We start from the raw sequence: 22,293 nt of genomic DNA on the forward strand, positions 1-22,293 counted from the left end.
CTATTCTATACTGTGCCTTAGAATTCAGAATCCAGGTTTTGGGGGGTAGGAGGGAGGCACAGACACTGATTCCCATGATGTGCTTGGTTATGTATCTAATTTCTCCTTTAAAAATAAAGGAAAGAAGAAAAGCACAATTTGGAACATTAGCCTCAGTTGTCCATATACCATTTTCCGTCCGAGAGTATGAACAGTCAACTACCTTATGGATCATTCTGTGGATATCTAAGGATCAACAGCTGCTACCAGCCACCTAGATACACTGGGTTGGCTAGTTGCACCTTTGGGGTATGAGTTAACTGCCAACTCTACCCAGCCCAGATTACTCTAGCATAAATTGGGCTGTCTGTAGCTGCGTGCAGTTGTCGTCAAGGCTTCTCTGCTGTAACTATAGCTATATAGAATATCAGTCTCTCTGATGTTATGTTTGTTTCTCAAACAGCAAGAATAAACTGATGCCTACTAAACATTTTATTTCCAAGGTTATAGCAAATACTTGGGTTTAATTCTAATCCTTTCCTTTTTCCAGCATTAGTAAAACCTTTTTTTCACACAACACTAAGTTGGTACAAAATTTACCAAACAAAAATTAATGTTTTGACTGGCTTTTGGCTCATAACACTTTATGTAAAGAAAAGCTAAAAAGAGGCCGGGCGCGGTGGCTCACGCCTGTAATCCTAGCACTCTGGGAGGCCGAGGCGGGTGGATCGCTCGAGGTCAGGAGTTCGAGACCAGCCTGAGCAAGAGCGAGACCCCGTCTCTACTAAAAATAGAAAGAAGTTATATGGACATCTAAAAATATATAGAGAAAAAAATTAGCCGGGCATAGTGGCACATGCCTGTAGTCCCAGCTACTCGGGAGGCTGAGGCAGTAGCATCGCTTAAGCCCAGGAGTTTGAGGTTGCTGTGAGCTAGGCTGACGCCACGGCACTCTAGCCAGGGTGACAGAGCGAGACTCTGTCTCAAAAAAAAAAAAAAAAGAAAAGAAAAGCTAAAAAGAGTAAAGATTAAACCAAAAAATGCAGTTGTATAGCTATTATCCTCAATACCCCTTAATCTCATCAGCCTTAAGTACCTAAATACTTAAACATTAGCAAATATTATGATGCCATAAATTCTAACGGAAGAAATGTATAAAATAGAGAGATGAATATGGGGCTTTGAAAATGGCCATGACCTATGTGGGAGGATTTTAAGGTGATTATTTACTACAGAATTGTTTACGGTTTATCTCCACCTTGGTGATTAAGCATGATATTCTCCGGCTTCAGGTCTCTGTAGATGATCCCCTTTTGATGTAAATGCCCCAAAGCCATGGAGATTTCTGCCAAGTAAAAGCTGGAAACAAAAGTGATTTAATAAAATTAAAAAGTAATCTACCCAAAGCAGTTTATGTATGGAGCAAAATTCCTTCAAAGAAACAGACATGCACCGAAGACCAAATTAGTGGGGTTGGAGAGTGGATGGGGAAAAGAGATGGCATAGGATGCTGCCAAAGGCATGGGGACATTTATGATTCATTTGTTTTAGTGAAACTACAAAATGTTTTATTTTGCCATTAGAACATACTCCTAAAGTTGCAAAGATGTCCAGAATATGCTCAACTGTCACTGGTCATGATTTGTTCTGCCTGTGTAGGAATTAGGCCAATAATCATTCAGAGCAAAGCAAATTTCTCCCACCCAGCCCAAATTTAAAATCCCATAAGAAATAGGAACTTTGTTATTATCAGAGATCAAGTCTTGATTTCAAAAGATACCTTATAGCCTGACCCTTAGAAGCCCATTCATCCCTTAATACAGCTACATATTTATAGACAGCTTATGCCCACAGTATCTGCCCTCCCTCTTGACAGCCAGCCCACAACTATGAACTGTGTGACACTCAAATTTATCTACCTCAAAAGAATAAAGGGCTGAATCAACCCTGTCTGGATTCGAAAAGCACAAGGCACTGCAATACTGGCTGCATAACAATGTTGCAATCCTGCAGATTACTCCAGGATGGAGAGGGTGTGTCCTAGAGGACTGAGGCAGTTTCACAGCCAGCACGACCACAAACAGCCTCCAACAGGGCTCAGAGAGCCTCCTCCAAAAAAGGGCACTTCATCCCTAAGGCTCTTAAATGCAGCTTCTGTGTTAGAAAAGGCCTGAAATTAAACAATGGAATGCAGTTTGGTAATTAAGGTAGAAAAAACATTTAAGTGTTGTTTTCTATTCAATTAATGTGTAGAATAAACTGATTTATTTTTACCCAATACTGTCACTTCACAAAAGGATGTGTATATTTTTAATTTGCAGCAGATGTTATCTTTAGAAATAGGAGGATAGATCCCATCCTGGCTATATAGTAAAGGTATGTGCAGGCTAACCACCTCCCTAAGACTGCGCCTTGGGAACTGGAAAATCTTAAAAAAAAAAAAAAAAGAGGAGATGATTGCTAATGCTTTCCATTGTTCCACACATAAAGTTTCACTGGAAAACCACACTCACCCACAGCCAAGACAGGCAGCTTACCAATTCAAGGAAAGAAAGCTGCAATGAGAATGGTTCTGTTAGGAACAACTGGTGAGAAGAGCAGTCCACCCAAGGCCTGAGGGAAAAGGAATGATGTGACCTCCAATAGCTGTCCAGTCCCAAAGCTGCTTCTCCCCACTGAAGTCCTGAGTGACTAACTGGCTCCAGATCAATTTATTGAATCATTTGGCTGACCACAGTGGGAATGGGGATTTGCTTTTAATTATATGAATTATTACCTGAATCTATACAACCACAAAGATTTCACTTACCAGGCTGTGTCTTCCATAAATATTCCCTCTCTTTCTAACTGCATAAATAGTTCTCCTCCTGTAAATAAAAAGAAAAGACATTAGAAATAAAGCAATTTTTATTTCCAACCCACTTTTAATGAGAGAGTTTGTGCTTCCCTTCTAACCATAATTAAAAAAGATCTGTCTCTTAAAAATAAAAAACAGATCCTAAAAATTATAGGTTTTAAAACTAAGTCCTTAGGATTTTGTTCTTCCTCTGTGAAATATATACTTTTAAAAATTAGAACTGGCTTGGAGTTCTAGGCTTTACATCTACAAACTTCAAAATATTTGTAGAATCCAGACTTCAGGTTAAAAAAAAATCTTAATTAAAGTGTCCTTAACATTTTACCAATAAGTAGAAAAATGTTAGTATACAATTAAACCACCCTCACTAGTTTTAGTGATCCTCATATTTCATATTTTCTGAATGAACCTGGCAGTGGCCTTATAAAAAATATGGCACAATTTGAGTATAAAAGCAAATAATGATAATAAAGGGTTATGTCCCACTGAATAATCTTAGAATCCGTAAGTCCACGATGATGTAAATAAATAGATAAAACTAATTTTTAAAATGGGGAGAAAGGAAAGCTCTTTATTATAGTAGAATGCCAAGTAATAAATGAAGGAGGCATGATGGAATAAGAAAAATCACTTGGCAAACATCACAGTTAATTGTTGCAGGCAAGAATCAATGGATGCCAAAACTGAATGTGAAAGCTTGATGAAAGATGAGATATTTAAATAATCTCAAAGTATCTGTTAAAAAGATACTTATTAATTACAAAGAGGAAACTTCACCAGGGAAAAAACCAGCAGACACTGCCTTATACATGTGACCAAAGTTAACATCACTAGTAACAGGACAAAGATATCATGTACCTCTTGATCTGATGCACTGAGAAGGACACAACGTCACTTTGATAGTCCTGCCAAAAATGCATAACCCGAATCTAATCCTAAGGAAACATCAGCTAAATTCAAATCGATGCATTATACAAAATAACTTGCCTGTAATCTTCAAAAATGTCAACATCACGAGAGACAAAGAAAGATTTAGGAACTGTTCCAGATTCAAGGAAATTGAAGAAAGATATTACTGTACCAATGTCAATTTCCTATTTTTGATAACTTTAGTATAGTTAAAGACACTGTCCTTGATTTTAGAAAATATACATTGAAGTTTTAGTGGTAAATGGAAATTATGTCTGCAATACTCTTACACAGTTCAAAAAAATTACATATGCATGTGTATATATGTACATATACATATATAGATAGAAGGATAAAACAAAACAAATGTGGTGAAATGGTAACATTTGGGTAATCCAGGTGAGGGGTACATGAGAATTCTTTGTACTATTCTTAAAATTTTGTATAAGTCTGAAATTATGTCAAAGTTACAAGAAAAAAATGGCAATAGTCACAACAAAGTTGCTAAATTCTGCAGCTTTCTGTTTCATGTTGCAAGTTACTGTGAAATCTGTTTCTCAGAAAACTCTATGGTGTTTGCTAGACATAGATCCTGTGATCTAGAAACGATATGGAGAACAAGAAGTTCGTAGGAGGTGGTAGGCCCTGGAAAATGTGGATGATTTCCATTATAAACTGCATACCCTATCAACTAAGGCTACATTAAACTAAAAACTTTGTTGAAAGATGTAATTCCAAAAATACCCAGTATCTTAATACTCTGAATAAGTTTTTCTACTTCAGTTTAGAAAGAAATATTTTAATGGCTTATTTGAATTATAGTATCTTACCCCAGCATAATCTGATGGCCCTGTATCAGTTAGATGTTTGTTATTTTGTTAAGTGATTGATTACAAAGGGATTATGATAAACTTTTACAGACAAGGAAAAACTTAACCTTTAAAGTTTCCTTCATGTTTGTCTGCAAATAGAAATCCTTGGTCACATCTGAATTCCTTACTTCAATGCACTTGTCAATTTTAGGAACTATTTGATCACAATGGGAAAAAACATTTTTCCACTGAAAAATAATGTTTTGACCCAGTTTCTGGAGCAAATGCAAATAATTACACCAAACTCTGTGTACTGACCACTGAGATACTCAAGGATGAGGTAGAGTTTTCCACCGGTCTGAAAGGCATAAATTAAATCCACAATGAAGGGATGCTTTACTTCCTCCAGAATATTCCGTTCTGCTTTTGTATGAGCTGTATCTTTAGCATTTCTTACTATCATTGCCTAAAGGAAAAGAGATGATCTATAAGAACAAAATAGTGAACATTTTTATTCCATAGTAACTGGAAAATCTATTTTGTGCTTTTCTTGCCAATACTGAACTATTAATCATAGTTCCCATTAGAAACTGAGATGGGGTAATGGAAGACGTTCACTTTTTATACACATCTGTGCTGTCTGGATTTTTTTTGCAGTGGACATGTAAATAAAAACCTTAAGATACACTTTTTAAAAATTCTGTAATTAGATCAAGGTTACTTGTATATTCACTAACTGTTGAGTTTCTACCATGCTCTAGGCTCTGTGCCAAGCAGAATTAATAGAAGGAATGCCCTGTCCATAGAAGCTCAAACTCTCAGGCAAAAAAGACAAGTGAATGGAGGTAAGCATAGGACGTTATGGGTAAACAGGGGAACCTGGCAAGAAGTCTTCCTGGAGATAGTGAAACCTAAGCCATATCTTGAAAATTATTAAAATGAAATATGGTAGGTAAAAAAAGCATTCCAGTGCAAAAGAGGGTTGACAGGATAGGATAGATCTGGTGAATCTACAAGTTGTTCAGTATGGTTAGAAATGGTTAGAGATTAAGCTGGAGAAGGAGGCAGAGGCCAGGAAATGGAAGCCCCTGACACATAGGCAAAGGTGTTAGAATCTTATCTTAGAGGCAAAGAAGAAATGTGGAAATGACTGAAAGGAGAAAACTTTTGGCTTTAAGAAAGTCAATTCCAATAGCAGTGTGGGTAGAAATGCACCTAGTTAGGAAGCTAATACAATAAAATAAGTAAGAAGACCTATAACTAAGAAAATGAGGGTGGAAAAAAAAAGGCTAAAGGTATATAATTTGCACTTGCTAACTAATTAGATACAAGAAGAAATGTTGATAACCTTTATTTTTGCTTAAGGATAGATAATGGTGTCATTCAATAACAGGGAATGGAAATAAAAAAAATGATTTGAGAAAAATGATGCACTGTTTTGGAGATGCTCTATCTAGTTCTAGGAATTTACCCTGATGGTATACCTCTAGTAATATACGGAAAGCAAATACACAGGGTTATTAGTTGCAATATTATCTGTGAAACTGAAACACTGGAAAAAACCTATATGCTCATACATAGGATGCTGGCTGAAAATCTATGGAATCTACACAATGTGTAAAAGAAGGTGTAAAAAGAATAAAGAATATTTCCATGAAAGCAAGGTGCAAAAGAGCATATAAAGTACAGCAGCATATAGTATACTATCTTTTGTATAAGAAAGGGGAAATGAGAATATATAGGTATCTGCTTGTATCTGAACACAATTAAGATAAACCTAAAGCTAATGATAACGGAAGGGTAGGAAAGGGAATAAGATTTTTGAGTATATCTTCTGAGTAAAACCTCAATGGTTCGTTTTATCATCCATTTTTTTTTTTTTGCCTAAATCAGTTTTTGTTTCTGTTTTTTTTTTTTTTTTTTTTTTTTGAGAAAGAGTTTCACTCTGTTGCCCTGAGTATAGTATCATGGCATCAGCCTCGCTCACAGCAACCTCAAACTCCTAGGCTCAAGCGATCCTCCTGCCTCAGCCTCCCGAGTAGCTGGGACTACAGGTGAGCGCCATGACACCTGGCTAATTTTTCTATTTTTCAGTAGAGACGGGGTCTCGCTCTTGCTCAGGCTGGTCTCAAACTCCTGAGCTCTAGTGATCCTCCCACCTCAGCCTCCCAGAGTGTTAGGATTACAGGCGTGAACCACCACGCCTGGTAGCCTAAATCAATTATCATTGTAATTATAAAATGGATGGCATAAAACCATCCATTTTTATTTTTATTTCTGAACTATACTAATGTTTTTTCTTTTTTTCCCCCCCTTTCCATTGCTCCTATTAATGTTTTATATATTCCAAAACTAAAATGAAATCAACAAGGATGGGGGTTGGAAATACAACTGAATACTTTAGAAATACATAAATTTAATTGAATATCACATTAATAACTTTACGACAGAAAAAGAAAAAAGATATTTAATTAACTTTAGACTGCATACCTTTAGAGGCCTATATGTAAGCATAAAAAAAACTGCAAAGAAATCTTAAACCATACTTAGTAGGTTTGTAGCTGGTAGCAGTACTGGTATTATATTTCTCAAACTATTATGCATGTATTGCACAACATAACAATTGAATACAATTACTGATGTTGTTACTAGGGTTCTCACTGTGGAAAAAGGAAATGCAAATATGTACTAAGGGAAAAAGAGAACCCTGTGGAATTGGACTGGAATTAGGGTATCAATATGAAGCCATGATTTAAAACAAAACTTCTAACTCTGTCCACTGAAAGAGCCAGAAACAATGACAGCTTAGAAGCAAGGAGCATAGCTAGCATCCAGATCTAGGTTTGTAAATACCGTATTCTTCGCAAATTTGCGTGTCATCCTTGCGCAGGGGCCATGCTAATTCTCTGTATTGTTCCAATTTTAGTATATGTGCTGCCAAAGCGAGCACCGTAAATATCGTATTCTTTACTAAAAGAAACCAGGTTTCCTTAGAGAAATGGATGGTTCTATGCCAGAGTCAGGCAAAGTGCAAGGCAAACCTGGAGCATTCTATTGCTACCAGAAAGTAAGTTAGTCCTCAAAATTGATGGAGCTACATTAAAAGGATGTAGAAGCTTTTAGTAGGGCTCTCACTAGAATTTGAGACAATTTGAAAATCAAAATGAATAATGACAGAAATGGATAACACACAACAACAACAACAACAAAAGTCCATACTAATTCTTTTTTTTTGAGAGATGGGGCCTTGGTATGTTGTCCAGGCTGAACTTGAACTCCTGAGCTCAAGCTGTCTTCCTCCCTCAGCTTCCTGAGTAGCTGGACTACAGGGTTGTGCCACTGCCCCGGCCCATACTGATTCTTTAAAAATAACTTTAAAAGAGAGTATAAAAACTTCTTTACAGAAGAATGACAATATAGAAAAAACAAAAATAGCAAAGTCTCCATTTTATACTCACTATTGTAATATTTGATTTGGGCAAGAAACAATAGATGATAAAACAATTAAGTAAAAGATTATTAGGGGACAGGATGTTCACAGTTTCTAACTATTAATATCATTCCCTAGAGAGACACCTTTTTTTTAAATTTCTTTCTTTTTTTTTTTTTTTTTAGAGATAGGGTCAGGCTGTGTCACCCAGGCTAGAGTGTAGTAACATGATCATAGCTCACTGTAACCTCGACCTCCTGTGCTCAAACCATTCTCCCACCTCAGCCTCCTGAGTAGCTATGACTACAGGCACACACCACCACACCCAGTTAATTTTTTTGTTTTTAGTGCAAAGTCTTGCTATGTTGTCCAGCCTGGTCTCAAACTCCTGGCCTCAAGTGATCCTCCTACCTTGACCTCCAAAAGTGCTAGGATTACAGCTGTGAGTCCGGCCTGGACACTGCCTTAATCAAGTGATCACACTCAATCTCACCAAATAATGGGACTGAAATAACGTGCCTCTTGAGCTGATGAACTGAGAACACAATGGCGCCTATGTTTAACACTCTTGCAAAATGTTTAATCTATTTAAAATTTTCAAGTATTTTCGTGAGGAAACTATGAAGCTCAAATCAAGGGTTATTCTGCAAAACAACTGGCCTGGACTCTGCAAAAAAAAGTCAATGTCATGAAATACAAAAATAGTTATGAAATGGCTTTAGAGTAAACTCAAGAGACAGCACAATTCAATACAATGTGTGATCCTTGATTAATCCTGGATATTGAAAACAAAACAGCTATAAAGGATACTACTGACACAACAGAGGAAGTCTAAATATGTGCTATGCATTAGAAAACAGTATTGTACATCAATGTTAAATTTCCCAAGCATGATAAATTATACCGTGGTTATATACGAAAATGTCCTTATTCAGGAGATAAACACTGAAGAATTTAGGAATGAAGTGCTATCCTGTTGTGAAACTAACTTTCAAATTGTACAGCATAAAAAATAATTTAAATAAAAAAACTGACTTTACATATACATGGGGGCAGGGAGACAAAATATGTCAAAAATGTTAACTGATGATCATTTGACTATTCCTGCAACTCTTTGGAAAGTATGAAAAATTTCAAAGATATATTATTTTTGAACTGCTCAGGAAGGTTTGAAATGTTTAAATAAGCAATTGTGAGGAAGTTTGAGAAACCAGCACTAAGAGATAAGATGAAAATTCAGTAAAGTAGAATTCATAGCAGTGAAGGGAGCAGAGTTTCAAAAATGCTGCGGTCAGCATCTTCAATGTAAAAGTGAGGTAAATTAAGGATCAACTAAGAAAAGACCATTGGATTCAGCAATCAGGAAGTCGGTGATGACCCGTAGGACAGGAGCTTCACTGAAATAATACAGTCATGCTGGGCACAGTGGCATGTGCCTGTAGCCCCAGCTATTCAGGCTGAAGTGGGAAGATCTCTTGAACTCAAGAGTTCAAGGTTGTAGTGCACTATAACTGAGCCATGAATAGGGACTGCCCAGCACTCCAGCCTGGGCAACATAGCAAGACTTGTTCTTTTAAAAAAAAAATACTAGAGTCATAAGTCAAAATACAGTGAATAAAAAAAAAGAATAAAACAGGCTGATGCCACTGCACTCTAGCCTGGACAACAGAGCGAGACCCTATCTCAAAAAAAAAAAAAAAAAAAAGAAAGAAAAAGACAGAGAATAAAACATGTAAAAGAAGAGATGGTAATGTGGACTCCACTTTTCAAGAAGTTCAGCTCTAAAGAGGCAAAGTGGGTGATAGCTACCAGGAAACTTTGAGTGAGGGAAGATTTTGTTTAGCTAAATATGGCAGAGGCAAGAATATATTTAAATAAAGAAATAAATCAGGATAGAAAGAGAGAGGACAAGTGACAGAGCAAAGTCCCTGAAGAAGCAGAAAGGGATAGTATCCAAAACAGAGAGGAATTAGCCTTGGAAAGGAGGAACAACACATCTCCACTAAGACAGAAGTGAAGGAAGTAAAGACAGGTAGAAATGCCGATTAACATGGTGTTGGGGTAGGGACTAGTACAGGAAGTCGAAGGAAATCACATCAGATAGCCTCAAATAGGAAGAGAAGCAGTTGGCTAAAAGGAGAAGAGAGGCTGACGGAAAGCCTCTAAACAGATGTAGAGAATGAAAGAATTTATCTAGAGACATGTAGAAAATTTGTTGGGGAGTACTTAGGGTCCAGATGAGTTTTGGATCATACATTTTTCCCAACAGTAATCTATAGGTTTGCATGATTTCTGTCAGTAATGCTCAGTAGCTGAGACACAGGAATAAAGGAGCACTGACAAGTGAGCTAATTCAGATTAGGACTGTTCTGAACATAAGGTCAATGGGACTAGCAACTGAATCAAGTGGCAGACTATGCTGATTTGGCTGGATTCAGAATAAAATGAAATAGGAAGGGAGCTAAGAACTTGAGAAAAAACAGAAAGATCAAAGAACTAAAGGGCTTAAGGCCAAAAAACAGGCATTCTGGGAATAAAGAAAGTTTAGAAGTGAGAAAGTTATTGTTCTATGAAAGCCCAATATTCCAAAGGTGGAGAATACAGTCATGAAGTGGAATGGAGGTGATGGAGTTGAGATCAAGAAATTAGAAGGCTAGGGTATTGATTACTTATCCAATACAAGGATGGTGAAAACACCTGGGAGGACAAGACATGGGATTGGAGGGAAAAAGACTGAACTACGTATTCAAGTCTTCATAAATTTAAGGAGAAAACCAGGAGACAGTAGATAAAAGGTGACAGAGTGGTTTAGGCTTAAACATCAAAGGAGAAAGGGCTTTGACCAAAAGGTAGATGAGTAATTTTAAGAATAAGTTTATTAGTTCTTCCCTTGGATTATACAATAAGCAAAGTCAGAGGCAGAGACTACATTTTTCTCAAATGCTAAATCCTATTATCTACTATAATGCCCGGTACATAGCAGGTTCTCAACTGTTTTAATAAAAGATGGAATGAAAGAAGATGGCCAACTTGTGACCCACAAGCCTCTGGGCAAGGTTCTGAAATTTATAATGCAGAGCAATAGTATTTTCATTCCAGAGTACATTTCTGTTGCAACGTATAGAAAGATGGTTGTTAATAGTCTTTTCCTCAACATTCCACCATACAAATACCCAATTCGGACCCTTCCTGTAAGAAGTAAACAGTCCCAGGAGAACTGATAAATCCAGACAGAATGTCCAGCTACAAACAACTCACTTAAGACAAGGGGACACCTGATTCTACTCTGATTTCATCTTAAAGGCTAGGAAGAGGTATACTCTTATCACATACTCAGGTCAGAGAGGTTGATACTTTCTGCCTCCAGCATAATAAAATCAGAAAGAAGAAACTGAAAGGGAACCTACCGTCATCTTACCTAAGAATTTAGGAATTAAAACCCTGGACCTAACCCTAGTAACTTCTTCATTTTCAATATTTTTGCTGTGAGCTTGTTTTCAAGGACAACAAGAAAGGAGACACTGTCTGATCCTCTAGCCAGGCTTGGGGAAAGAAGAACCCTGAGAGTGGGAAATAATAGTAACCAAGCAAAAGGAGAGGCAAAGTAGTTTAGGTCTTAGAGGCCTGGGCTCCAAAATGAGGCCTGACACTTAGCAATAACTCTATGAATTTCCTAATACACCACCCCCACCTACCATGTATGGGAAAAAAAACAAACAAACAATATCCTCTGTTTTCACTAAAGATACCTATGCCAAACATGTATTTCACTCAGCGTATAATTATGACTAACGTGGTCAACCCTGATTATCAGGCACAGATAAGTAATATATTAAAAGGAATGAATTACTTAAGAATCTTGACCAGTAATTCTTTCAACAATTCTGGATCAAGCATTATCATACTGCTTTCAATTCTATACCTAACATGTTTTACAGATAAAAAAAAAAAATCACTAATCTCTAACGATTCCAACAGGAAAGCCAGATAGTAGATATTAATCCCAACTTACTGAAGCAGAAATTTATGTTGAGAATATCTACATGGTTTTTTTAAGATCAACACCAATAAAATTGTGGTCATAGTATTTGTTCCTTGGCTTTTAAATTGAGGAGTCAGTTATACTGCTTAAATAAAAATCAGCAAGAATATAACGACCAAACTATGACAAATCTTATAATTTTTTTAAAAGTCATTTTGATTGTCTTTTAAAGTAATTCTCTATGAGAATTTTTGTTTTAAGACAGTGGAATCTTTTCAGGAATCAATCCCAAACAAGAACAAGAAACCGAACACACATAATCCATCTTCAGTAAAAGTAGTAAACACATGAAATCCCACACTCAAAAGATAAAGACAAAGTGGGAATAAAGCACTGGTACATGACTTTGTAGAGTGGGGTAAGAGCAAACCCAAGTGCCTGCAAAGAGGAATAACACAAAAGAAGTTGATTCCATCTATGGAACCCTAGCAAAGTTAAAAAATCAGAAGCAAAAATTAAAAAAAAAAAAAGGAAAAAAAATTAGAGGACGTAGAGATTGCAGAAGGCAGAAAGTGGAGGGCTAAAAACAGGAAGAGTATCTGAAAGTGTGTATAAAGAACAGATAGACCAAAAAGGTTCCCATCTCCACACTAAGTCAAAGAACTAACCCAAGGAGGGGCATACTCTGTAGGAAAAAAAAAGTGAAGGATTAGATACACAGAGTCAGTGCTAACGTAAAAACTCAACTTCAGTCTACATGTTGAAGGATAAGATCTCCATCTCCTCTCTCACCCAGCTCCAGAATGCTTTTTCCAGGCAAAAGAATGGAGGCTTTTTTCCAGCACCAAATGATCTACCAGACCTCTAGAAAGAAGACTTACTATTATTTGGAAGTTCTTGTACAATTGCCAGTTAACCACTTGACTGCCCTGAAGAGAAGCCTACATACATAGAACTTCTCATCAGCTTCTCAGAGTTCCGCTCCTAAATATGAATAATTAATGAAGGACATCGGACATCTAGAGAAGGCCTCCTTAGAGATTAACATAGAAGAGACTAAATCAAAGTCAAAGATAATAGGAACTCAAAAGAGACAATGCATAGAACAAAAGAACATTTCAAAGAATAATTAAAACCTTCAGAGGGATAAGAGAAGATATCGTACTCATAAAACAGGGTGCTATAAAAATTGAAAGCAACAGAGAGTTCTGGGGAACCACAAATAGCTTTAAAAAAATTCAGTAAAAGAAAGTAAACAAGAAAAAGACATGGACAAATGAAAAAGATAAGAAAAAATTAGATCATCAATTCAGGAAGTCCAACATCTAATTGCAATTTCAAGAGAAAACCGTAGGAAGGAAATTATCAAAGAAATCATACAAGAAAATTTCCTAGAACTGAAAGACTAAAGCTTTAAGATTAAAAGAGTAAATATAAATAGGAGTCAAAGCAAGACACATCAGTATAAAAATTCAGAATATCAGAAATAAAAAGAAAATTTTAAATATTTTCAAAGAAAAAGAGGTCATGTATAAAGGATTAGGAATCAGAATGGCAAGAGACTTCTCAATAGAAACTCTCAAATATAGAAGAAAACAAAGCAAAATTCTGAGTGAAAATGATTTTCAACTTCAAAACCATACCCAAATGATCAAACAAGTATAAAGGTAAGGAAATTCTCACAACTGCAATATTTTCTTAAAAATTAACCTTCATGTACCTTTTCTCAGGGAGCCACTAGTAGATAGTCACCAAAATAAGAGAACAAGGGTACAAACAAAGAAAAAAGAAAATATGGGATCCAAGAAACAAAGGATTATGGTGAAGGAAGGGCCTAGTAATGATAGTTATGCCTAGAGAGCTACCAGTCCAGAGAGCAGCAGGGGCATAGAAAGTTAGTAAAGGAATGCCTCTGGGAGAATAAATGGAACTGACAGATTGTAAGTCTGACCAAAGGAACATTAGACTAAACGGTGTTTTACAGAGTTGTTGGAAGTGGGGGGATAATAGTAGATTCAAAGAAAGCAAAACAATGAGGATGGGAAGAAAGGAGAAAGAAGTAAATGAGATTAAAATCCTTAACTATCATAATAGAAATTAAAACTGCTGAATTAAGAGATAGCAATAGATGCTTATTACTTAGAAATATGGAGACCAGAAACAGCTAAAAGAGTTATCTCAGAGAAGAATTGATTCCACCCTCACCAAACACAAATATAACAGGAATAACAACAATGAAACGTAGCTCACATTCTAAAAGGAACTATAACTGCATTAGAAATGTCTTTTTTTTTTAAGAGATGGGGTCTCACAATGTTGCCCAAGCTGGCCTCAAACTCCTGGGCTCAAGTAATCCCTCTGCATCATCAGCCTTCCAAGTAGCTGGGACTACAGGCACATGCCACTGTGCCTGGCTTGAAACACAATTTTTTGACTGAGAATTTTAGCCCAAAATTTTATAGTAATTAAGAATACAGTGTGGGAAAAAACAAAGTGGATAGGGGAATCACCTTTTTAAGCACCTTCATGGCAAATATTTTCCCAGTATTTGCTCCTGTTACTTTTCGTACTTGAAAAACCTGGATAAAAAAAATAAGTGTTTGTATGTTATTAAAAGCCAAACTACATCAGTTATATTCCCTTAATTCCTTTTTATAAGAAACAAATGATACAGCAGTTTATATTCTTGTAAAAACTAATACCACAAAGGACTGTGTACAAAAATGATCAGCTAAAGGAACAGCCCACATTAAAGATTTATTATAGTGTGACATCTGTTAAACATTAGACTTTCCTGTTTGTTATGCTGACATCTGGTGGCAAAATTGGATAATGACCGTCTAATGATGAGCACTCCCTGTTACTTATACATAAAATCCTAGTTTACTTAGAACAAGCTATAATCCGGGTTCCCAGAAGCATAATACCAAACTTAAGAATTATAAAATATTTAATAAATTTCTCCCAGGGGTGGCACTGTTCTTGCTTCACATAAAACTATATAATAATAGCCGACAGGAAATTACTGTTTACCTATACCTTAAAATGGCTAGTCATTACAGTTGGCCCTCAGAATCCCCAGGTTCTGTAGCCACAGATTCAACCAACCACAGACCAAAAATATTTGGGGAAAAACCATAAAAACTACAGGACAATAAAGAATATATAAAAAAATACAGGACAACAACTATTTATATAGCATTTACATTATATTAGGTATTACAAGTAATCTAGAGAAAATTTAAAGTATCATCTTTAAACCAGGGAGGATATGCATAGGTTTTATGCAAATACTATGCCATTTTATATAGGACACTTGGGCATCCACAGATTTTGGTATCTGCAAGGGTCCTGGGACAAATCTTCTCCCACCTCCTGCGGATACCAAGAGATGACCATAAACATTTTCATGCAACAGTTAAAATATGTGAGATTCAAAGTGCATGTGCTATACATTCAGGATGATTAGAATATATTAGAATGCATCCTCAAGTGTAAAAATAAACTACAAATGTTGTGCTTTGCAAAATTAATACTATACAACAGCATAAATAGTTCTTAAACTTAATCCTAATCAAGTTATCTAAATTCTGTCTTTTGATAGAGAATGGCTTGGTGTAAGTTTTCTTGGGCAGAACTTGTAAAGGTAAGATCTTATATTAGAAAGCCTTGGGCAAAAATAATGAAACTAGTAAGTTTTCTTCTCCCTTTTTATATTCCCTCAGCTTCCTAACTCTACTGCTCCAGATACTGCAAACCAAAGAAAACCAATTCAGATTAAGGTCTCAGTAACAGATAACAATTTAAAGTGCCATGCCCTTTGAAAGTAAAAAGTAGTTTGTTATTAAAGAGGATACCATTTAACCAAAGGAAAGAATGAATCCTCTAATAACAGACTCTGCCTGGCACAGTTGCCTATTTATTTATTCAACAAACACTGACTATCACATGCCAGGCATTTACATGTGTGGTGGTGTGAAGAGGAGGGGAAACTGAACTTTTGTACATGCCTCAAATAACACCAGGTAAGTGGTCATAGTCATGTCCTTTGCTGATGGCTAATAAAAACTGAAGATGACGGCTGGAATCAGGGTATAAAAATTAATCTATCCAAAAGAGACAACAGCTCTCATTTCAAAAATACTTCCTACCTTTCCATAGCCCCCTTTACCAAGTACCCGGAGTAGTTCAAAACATTCTGGTCTGATTTTTTCTGGCCCTCTGTTCACACTAGTTTCTGAGATTTCAAATTTCTCACAATGTTCCATGCCACTGGGAAGAAAAGCAAAACCAAAAGTAAATTTTTAAAACATTAAATTATCTTAATCATATTGTTAAGAAAGAAAGAGAAATGTAATCCAATTAAGTAAAGGGAAAAAAGTGCATGACAGCAAATTTAGTATCTGTGCTTTAAGTAAACTGATGATTCAATGACAAAGAAGGTCAAGATTAGGGTGGCCTGATAATTATCTGCTTGTTCAAAGAATGTGCTATCAGTTATTTTTTAACAAGCATCAAGCACTTCCAACATAAGGTAAATTAGAACAAGTTTATAAAGTTGAGAAAGGAAAAAATCTTCTAGTTATTCAAATTTAGTTCATTCAAAATGTCAATGAAATTGGGTATTACCCAACCTTCTTTGGCAACTTCAGCATAAAATCTGGGATCTTTCTAAAACTACCCAATTAGTTCAAGTCTTTATGCTACAAAATTCTTGCTAATGAAATTTATCTATGCATCTTTCCATGTCTGACTTTCCAAGTTATTAACTTGATTTAAAGAATCCCAAAGGGGTGGCAATTATGCCTGTCACTCAAATGCTTTCTATATGAGCAATCTCTCTTCTTTGTCTCTTCTCATACCAAGGCTTTTTACTTGAGAGTAGGGTACAGAGCAGATTAATCACCCTACTCACTCAATGGAGCTTGTCTAAAATGACTTAAGATCGCATGGATCTCTGTTTGAATGATGTATTATAGCAAAACAAAAAGCATGTGATTTTTGGGGGCATTTCTACAAATTTTTCAGTAAGAAAAAGTTAGAAATGTGGTTTTCTATAGTAAACTAATAAAAATTCCTAATTGACTCAGACTCATATTCAGTATACTCTGAATCTGAATTCTTTTTCTCAAAATCCATACACAATCTCAAAACTCTAGATATCTTATAATATTGATCAAGTTCTGGTGCCAAACTCAATAAACCAAGTCTATAAATATGACTGGATATTTAAGAACAGGTTATTGGAATCACATGACAGCTATGAACTGGAACTGATACAACCTACTTGTAAGAAAGACAGCACAATAAAAATCTTTTCATATAAACTTACAGTTCATATGGTCCAACTCCCCCATGATCCATGCTTTCATTTAACTGACCCTGAAAAATATGTTAAAGTTTCAGAAATAACTTCATAAGCATAAATTCTACAAGTTTAATGTTTTACCTCATAATTGAAAGAGAATGAAAGGAATAAACCAGCTTAAAAATTCTCTACACTTCAGTAACAGGCAAACATGGAATGAACAAAATACAGTATACAAACAACTATGGGGATTTCATTTTTAGTTTTATATTACAACTAAACTATAGAGGCTATTCATCAATAATCTAAAAACAAAACCACGTGTTTTTTCCTTCAAAATTTACATTTATCAAAAAACTTTTGAGTACTATGTAACTAAGGACACTACATTCTAAGTATGATTTAATCAAATGACTTATACAAAGTGCTGGTCTGATATGTTTCTGATACAGACTAACATAATGCTACGAACTAAGCCTAGGGCAAGCACAACTAGTCCAACATATGTAGTATACAGTGTGACAGACAAGGCAAAATAATTAAGCGATACACTCAAATAGTTAGAAGTCATGCTGGCTAAGCATTTATTTTGACCACAGAATAAACAGGTGCAAAATTTAATTAACCTCCCATACACTAGCAATGAATTCCCAAAATGAAATTAAGATAATTCCATTCACAATAGCATCAATAAGAATAGCTTAGAAAAAAATTTAACAAAAGTGTAAGACTTATACAGTGAAAACTATAAAATATTGCTTAAAAAAATTAAAGATGACCTAAATAAACGGAAAGGCATTCCACGTTCATGCATCAGAAGACTTAACACTGTTTAGATGGCAATACTAACCAAACTGATCTACAGATTCAACTGAATCCTATCAAAATCCCAGGTTCCTTTCTTGCAGAAATTGACAAGCTGATCCTAAATTTCATATAGAAATGCAAGGAACCCAAAATAAACAATACAGTCTTGAAAAAGAGCAAAGATAGAAGACTGATAATTCCCAATTTCAAAATTTATGACAAAGATACAGCAATGAAGACAGGCTGTTACTGGCATAAGAAAGACCATACAGATCAGTGGAACAGAATTTGAGAGCCCAGAAATAAACTCTTACATTTATGGTCAAATGATTCTCAATAAAAATGCTAAAAATATTCAATAGCAAAGAGACAGTAAATAAATGGTGCTGGGACAATTAGATATCCACATGCAAAAAAATTAATTTGGACCTTTACTTTATACCATAAACAAAAATTAACTTGGAATGGAGCAAAGACCTGAATGTATAAGCTAAAACTATAAAACTCTTAGAAGCAGCATGGGAGGGAGTAAATCTTCAAGGATCTTAGGGAAGGCAATAATTTCTAATACACATCACCAAAACTACAAACTAAAGAAAAAAATCAATAAATTGGATTTACTGAAAGTTTAAAACTTTTACACATCAAAAGACACTATCAAGAAGATAAAAAAGAAAAACCACAGAACAGAGATATATGAAGAACTACTACAGTTCAATAATAAAAAGAGAAATAACCCAATTTCTAAAAATTTTTAGTTTTTTAGAGACAGAGTCTTAATCTGTCACCCAGGCTGGAGTGCAATGGCATGATCACGGCTCACTGCTGCCCCAAACTCCTCCTGGTTCAGCCTGCTGCATAGCTGGCACTATAGGTGTTTGCCACGAAGCCCGGCTACTTTTTAATTATTTTTTGTAGAGATGGGGTCTCACTCTTGCTCAGGTTGGTCTCAAACTCCTGGCCTCAAGCAATCCTCCTGCCTCAGCCTCCCAAAGTGCTAGGATCACAGGTGTGAGCCACTGCACCTGGCCAAATAACCCGATTTTTAAAAATGGGTTAGGATCTGAGTAGGTAATTTCTCCAAAGAACATATACAATAGACAATAAGCAAATGAAAAGATGCTCAACATCATTAGTCATTAGGGACATGAAAACCAAAACCATACTAAGATATCACTTCACACTCACTAGGCTGGTTATAATCAAAAAGAAAAGTTAGTTTGACAAAAATGTAGAGAAACTGGAACCCTCGTACACGCCTGGTGGGAATGTAAAATGGTACAACCACTTTGGGAAACAGTTTAGCAGTCTCTTAAAAAGATAAACACAGATTTACCATATGATCCAGCAAATCTACTCCTAGGTATCTACTCAAAAGAAATGAAAATGCATGATCCACAAAGACCTAGGCACAAATGTTCATAAAAGTTTTATTCACAACCCAAATGAATATTTGAATGAACACCACAAATGAACATCAACTGATGAATTAACGAAATGCAGTTTATCCATGCAGTGGAATACTATTTGGCCCTAAAAAGGAATGCAATACTGATACATGTTAAAATCATGTTTTGATCCTCAAAAACATTATGTTAAATGAAAGAAGCCAGACACAGAAGACCACATATAGTATGATTCCATTTATATGGAATGTTTAGAAAAGCCAAATCTATAGAGATGAGAAGTAGATTAGTGGTTGCCTAGGGCTGGTGGTGAGAATAAGGAGTAACTGTAAGTGGGCCCAAAACTTCTTTTTAGAGTATTAAAAATGTTCTAAAACTAAATTGTGATGATGGTTGCACAACTCTGTAAATACATTAAAACTTGCTAAATTGTTAAAAAAAAAACTTAGCAGAATTTAGTTATTGACATTAATACAATATACAGCTTTAAGATGAGTATTCTTGAATATAGTCTGATTATGAACTCTTTCAGTTTACACACAAAAGGATATCAATTGAAAATAAGCTCTAAAAAATTAGAAGTCTTTAAGCAGTGTCAAAATTTTAGAATAATTCAAAAGACATTAAGTGAGCATATCTTTTTTCAAAAGTACCAGTACACAGTCAAGATACACAATAAATACTGATAGTAGTCGTACAGAAGTTCAAATGTCAAAAACCACACGTTTTTAGTCATAACTTGCTCAACGTGTGAACAAGTCAGGATGATGTGTAATACCAGGAAATATATGTCACATGATTAGACTGAGGCAAATGGATGCGGCAGTATCAAGGAAAAAAAAAATTAGTTCTCACTATTTCAACTGGACACAGTTTCTTTTGTGTGGGGGAGGTGGAAGTGGTCATGGCTGAAGTTTTTTTTTTTTTTTTTTTTTTTTTTTTTTGGTCTCTGTTGCTCCATGCAATCACCTGTGATGGCTTTGCTTTAAAGACAAAAGACTAACTTCTCTTAGATGTGATAAAACTGGTATTACATAATTGTCTTTTCTTTAATGTTAATTTTACTTAATTCTAAATTAAAGACCACAGAGTAGTTAACATACAACCACGACTTTGAAGCCACCTCACAAGATATGCCCTGTAGCTATGTTTCATTTCCGGAGCTGGCCAGGCCTGTATTGCCACCTGCATCTGTGTTTATAACTTCCTACTGTTACCATCTAGAACAGAAGCATTGGAGGTACAAATCTTTTCTGTTACTAGTGGTGCCTTTAGAAAAGTTTCACACAAGAAGCATCAAGCTAACATTATAATACATCCTGACAACTCTCTTTCACAGGAAACTATTCATAATTTTTTCTGCTGCCTTAAGCTTTATGACCAATCTAATCCCTTTTCTGTGTGCCACTATGATTGACAAAGTAGAATTCTGCTCATCTAAGGTACTATATAAGATATGTTGTTTCAAACTAGCCCATCGGAATGAGTATTTGCAAAGTTTTAAATAAAAATGTATATAAATTCAACTTACTATGCCTAAAGTCCCAATAAGAGAGAGCACATTTTATAAAAATTTAAATACATTGTTACACAATGGCTGAAACTGTCCTTAATCCAGATATTCATTAAAACAATTATCCACTTTGCCTCGCCGTTCACATATTTCCTGAGAAGACTCAGTAACTCACGTGAATTGGGAGAAAGGAGTAAACCATCCCCCAAATCCTTGGGCTATTTAAAAATAATTGCTGCTTTATGGTAAGTTTATATTACAAGGCAAGAGAAGTATTAATAATGATATTTTCCCATATTTTTTCATAATGATGAATGAGTACAAACTTTTTGCTCAATAAAAATCCGATGTCCCAATCTGAAACTTGTGGAGTAAGCCTCTGTGATTATTCCAAATTTTATTTTATTGTTTATGGGAAGTAGAATCAAATTTTAAATTAGTAGAGTAAAAAGGAAGCATTTTAAAAATTGCATTACGGTTTTCTACTACTCTTTTTTTTTTTTTTTTTTTTTAATAAGATGGCATCTCACTCTTGCTCAGGTTGGTTTCGAACTCCTGAGCTCAAGTGATCCTCCTGCCTCAGCCTCCCAGAGTGCTAGGATTATAGGCATAAGCCACCTCTCCTGGCCCTCTACTACTCTCTTAATGATACACAATGCAGAGAAGATTCTGCTATTTTTGCAATCTAATGAAACTCTCCAGAGGAAAATTTTCCCTTAGTTTCAACTCACTGCCACAAATGATACCGTCACCAGTGAAATGAAAAAACAAACAGAAAAGACCCCCCCCCAAACAAAATCAAAACAAAAAAAAAACCTCTTACAAACTGGCTCTAATGTATTCCTCTGAGATATTTAATCAGGGTTTTTTTTACTCAGGTGGCAGACATTCAACTTTGTCCATAAATGTATCAATTTAGTCTCCTCATCTTTTAATCTCTAAAGAATTAGCTAAGCTATGTAAATACATTACAGATTCGCTCAGTTATATCAATGATTTATAAAATAAAAAACACCATGATACAACAGTTGTAAAAATACAACACCGCTAGTTTAACTGCACTTACTAAGTCACTAGGCATAGAAGAGGGCAAACTTGAATGATTTGTTCCTTGGCAATGAAACTCTGACAAGCTACATTTCTGTGAACTAGCTAATTGCTTAATATGCCAGGATATTTTGAGAGTACTGTACTTTATATACTTTATTTCATGTGACCCTCATTTTACATACAAGAAGAAAGTATCAGAGAGATTAAGCAATTTACTCTAGATCACACAGTGAGGATGGC

At 35.5% G+C, this 22,293-nt stretch overlaps 1 protein-coding gene and 1 non-coding gene across 12 annotated transcripts in view; both read right to left on the reverse strand.

The window, feature by feature from the left end:
* Window positions 1-22,293, reverse strand: part of RPS6KB1 (ribosomal protein S6 kinase B1) — a 38,102-nt gene that overhangs the window by 13,141 nt on the left and 2,668 nt on the right. For 7 of the 11 annotated variants that reach the window (XM_045525615.1, XM_045525610.1, XM_045525613.1 and 4 more), the window contains exons 2-8: window positions 17,302-17,351; window positions 16,121-16,241; window positions 14,480-14,548; window positions 4,876-5,023; window positions 2,789-2,846; window positions 2,517-2,534; window positions 1,238-1,338 (exon numbers count right to left, since the gene is read on the reverse strand). In XM_045525615.1, coding sequence (XP_045381571.1) covers window positions 1,238-1,338; window positions 2,517-2,534; window positions 2,789-2,846; window positions 4,876-5,023; window positions 14,480-14,548; window positions 16,121-16,241; window positions 17,302-17,351 — 565 coding nt within the window. The other 4 variants (XM_045525616.1, XM_045525611.1, XM_045525620.1 and 1 more) reach the window with 3 other exon arrangements.
* On the reverse strand, window positions 7,403-7,507 carry LOC123621331. The gene has a single exon (XR_006729067.1). It is a non-coding gene; the product is annotated as a U6 spliceosomal RNA (small nuclear RNA).

Source organism: Lemur catta, chromosome 15 (assembly GCF_020740605.2).
Source record: "Lemur catta isolate mLemCat1 chromosome 15, mLemCat1.pri, whole genome shotgun sequence".
Lineage (NCBI taxonomy): Eukaryota > Metazoa > Chordata > Mammalia > Primates > Lemuridae > Lemur > Lemur catta.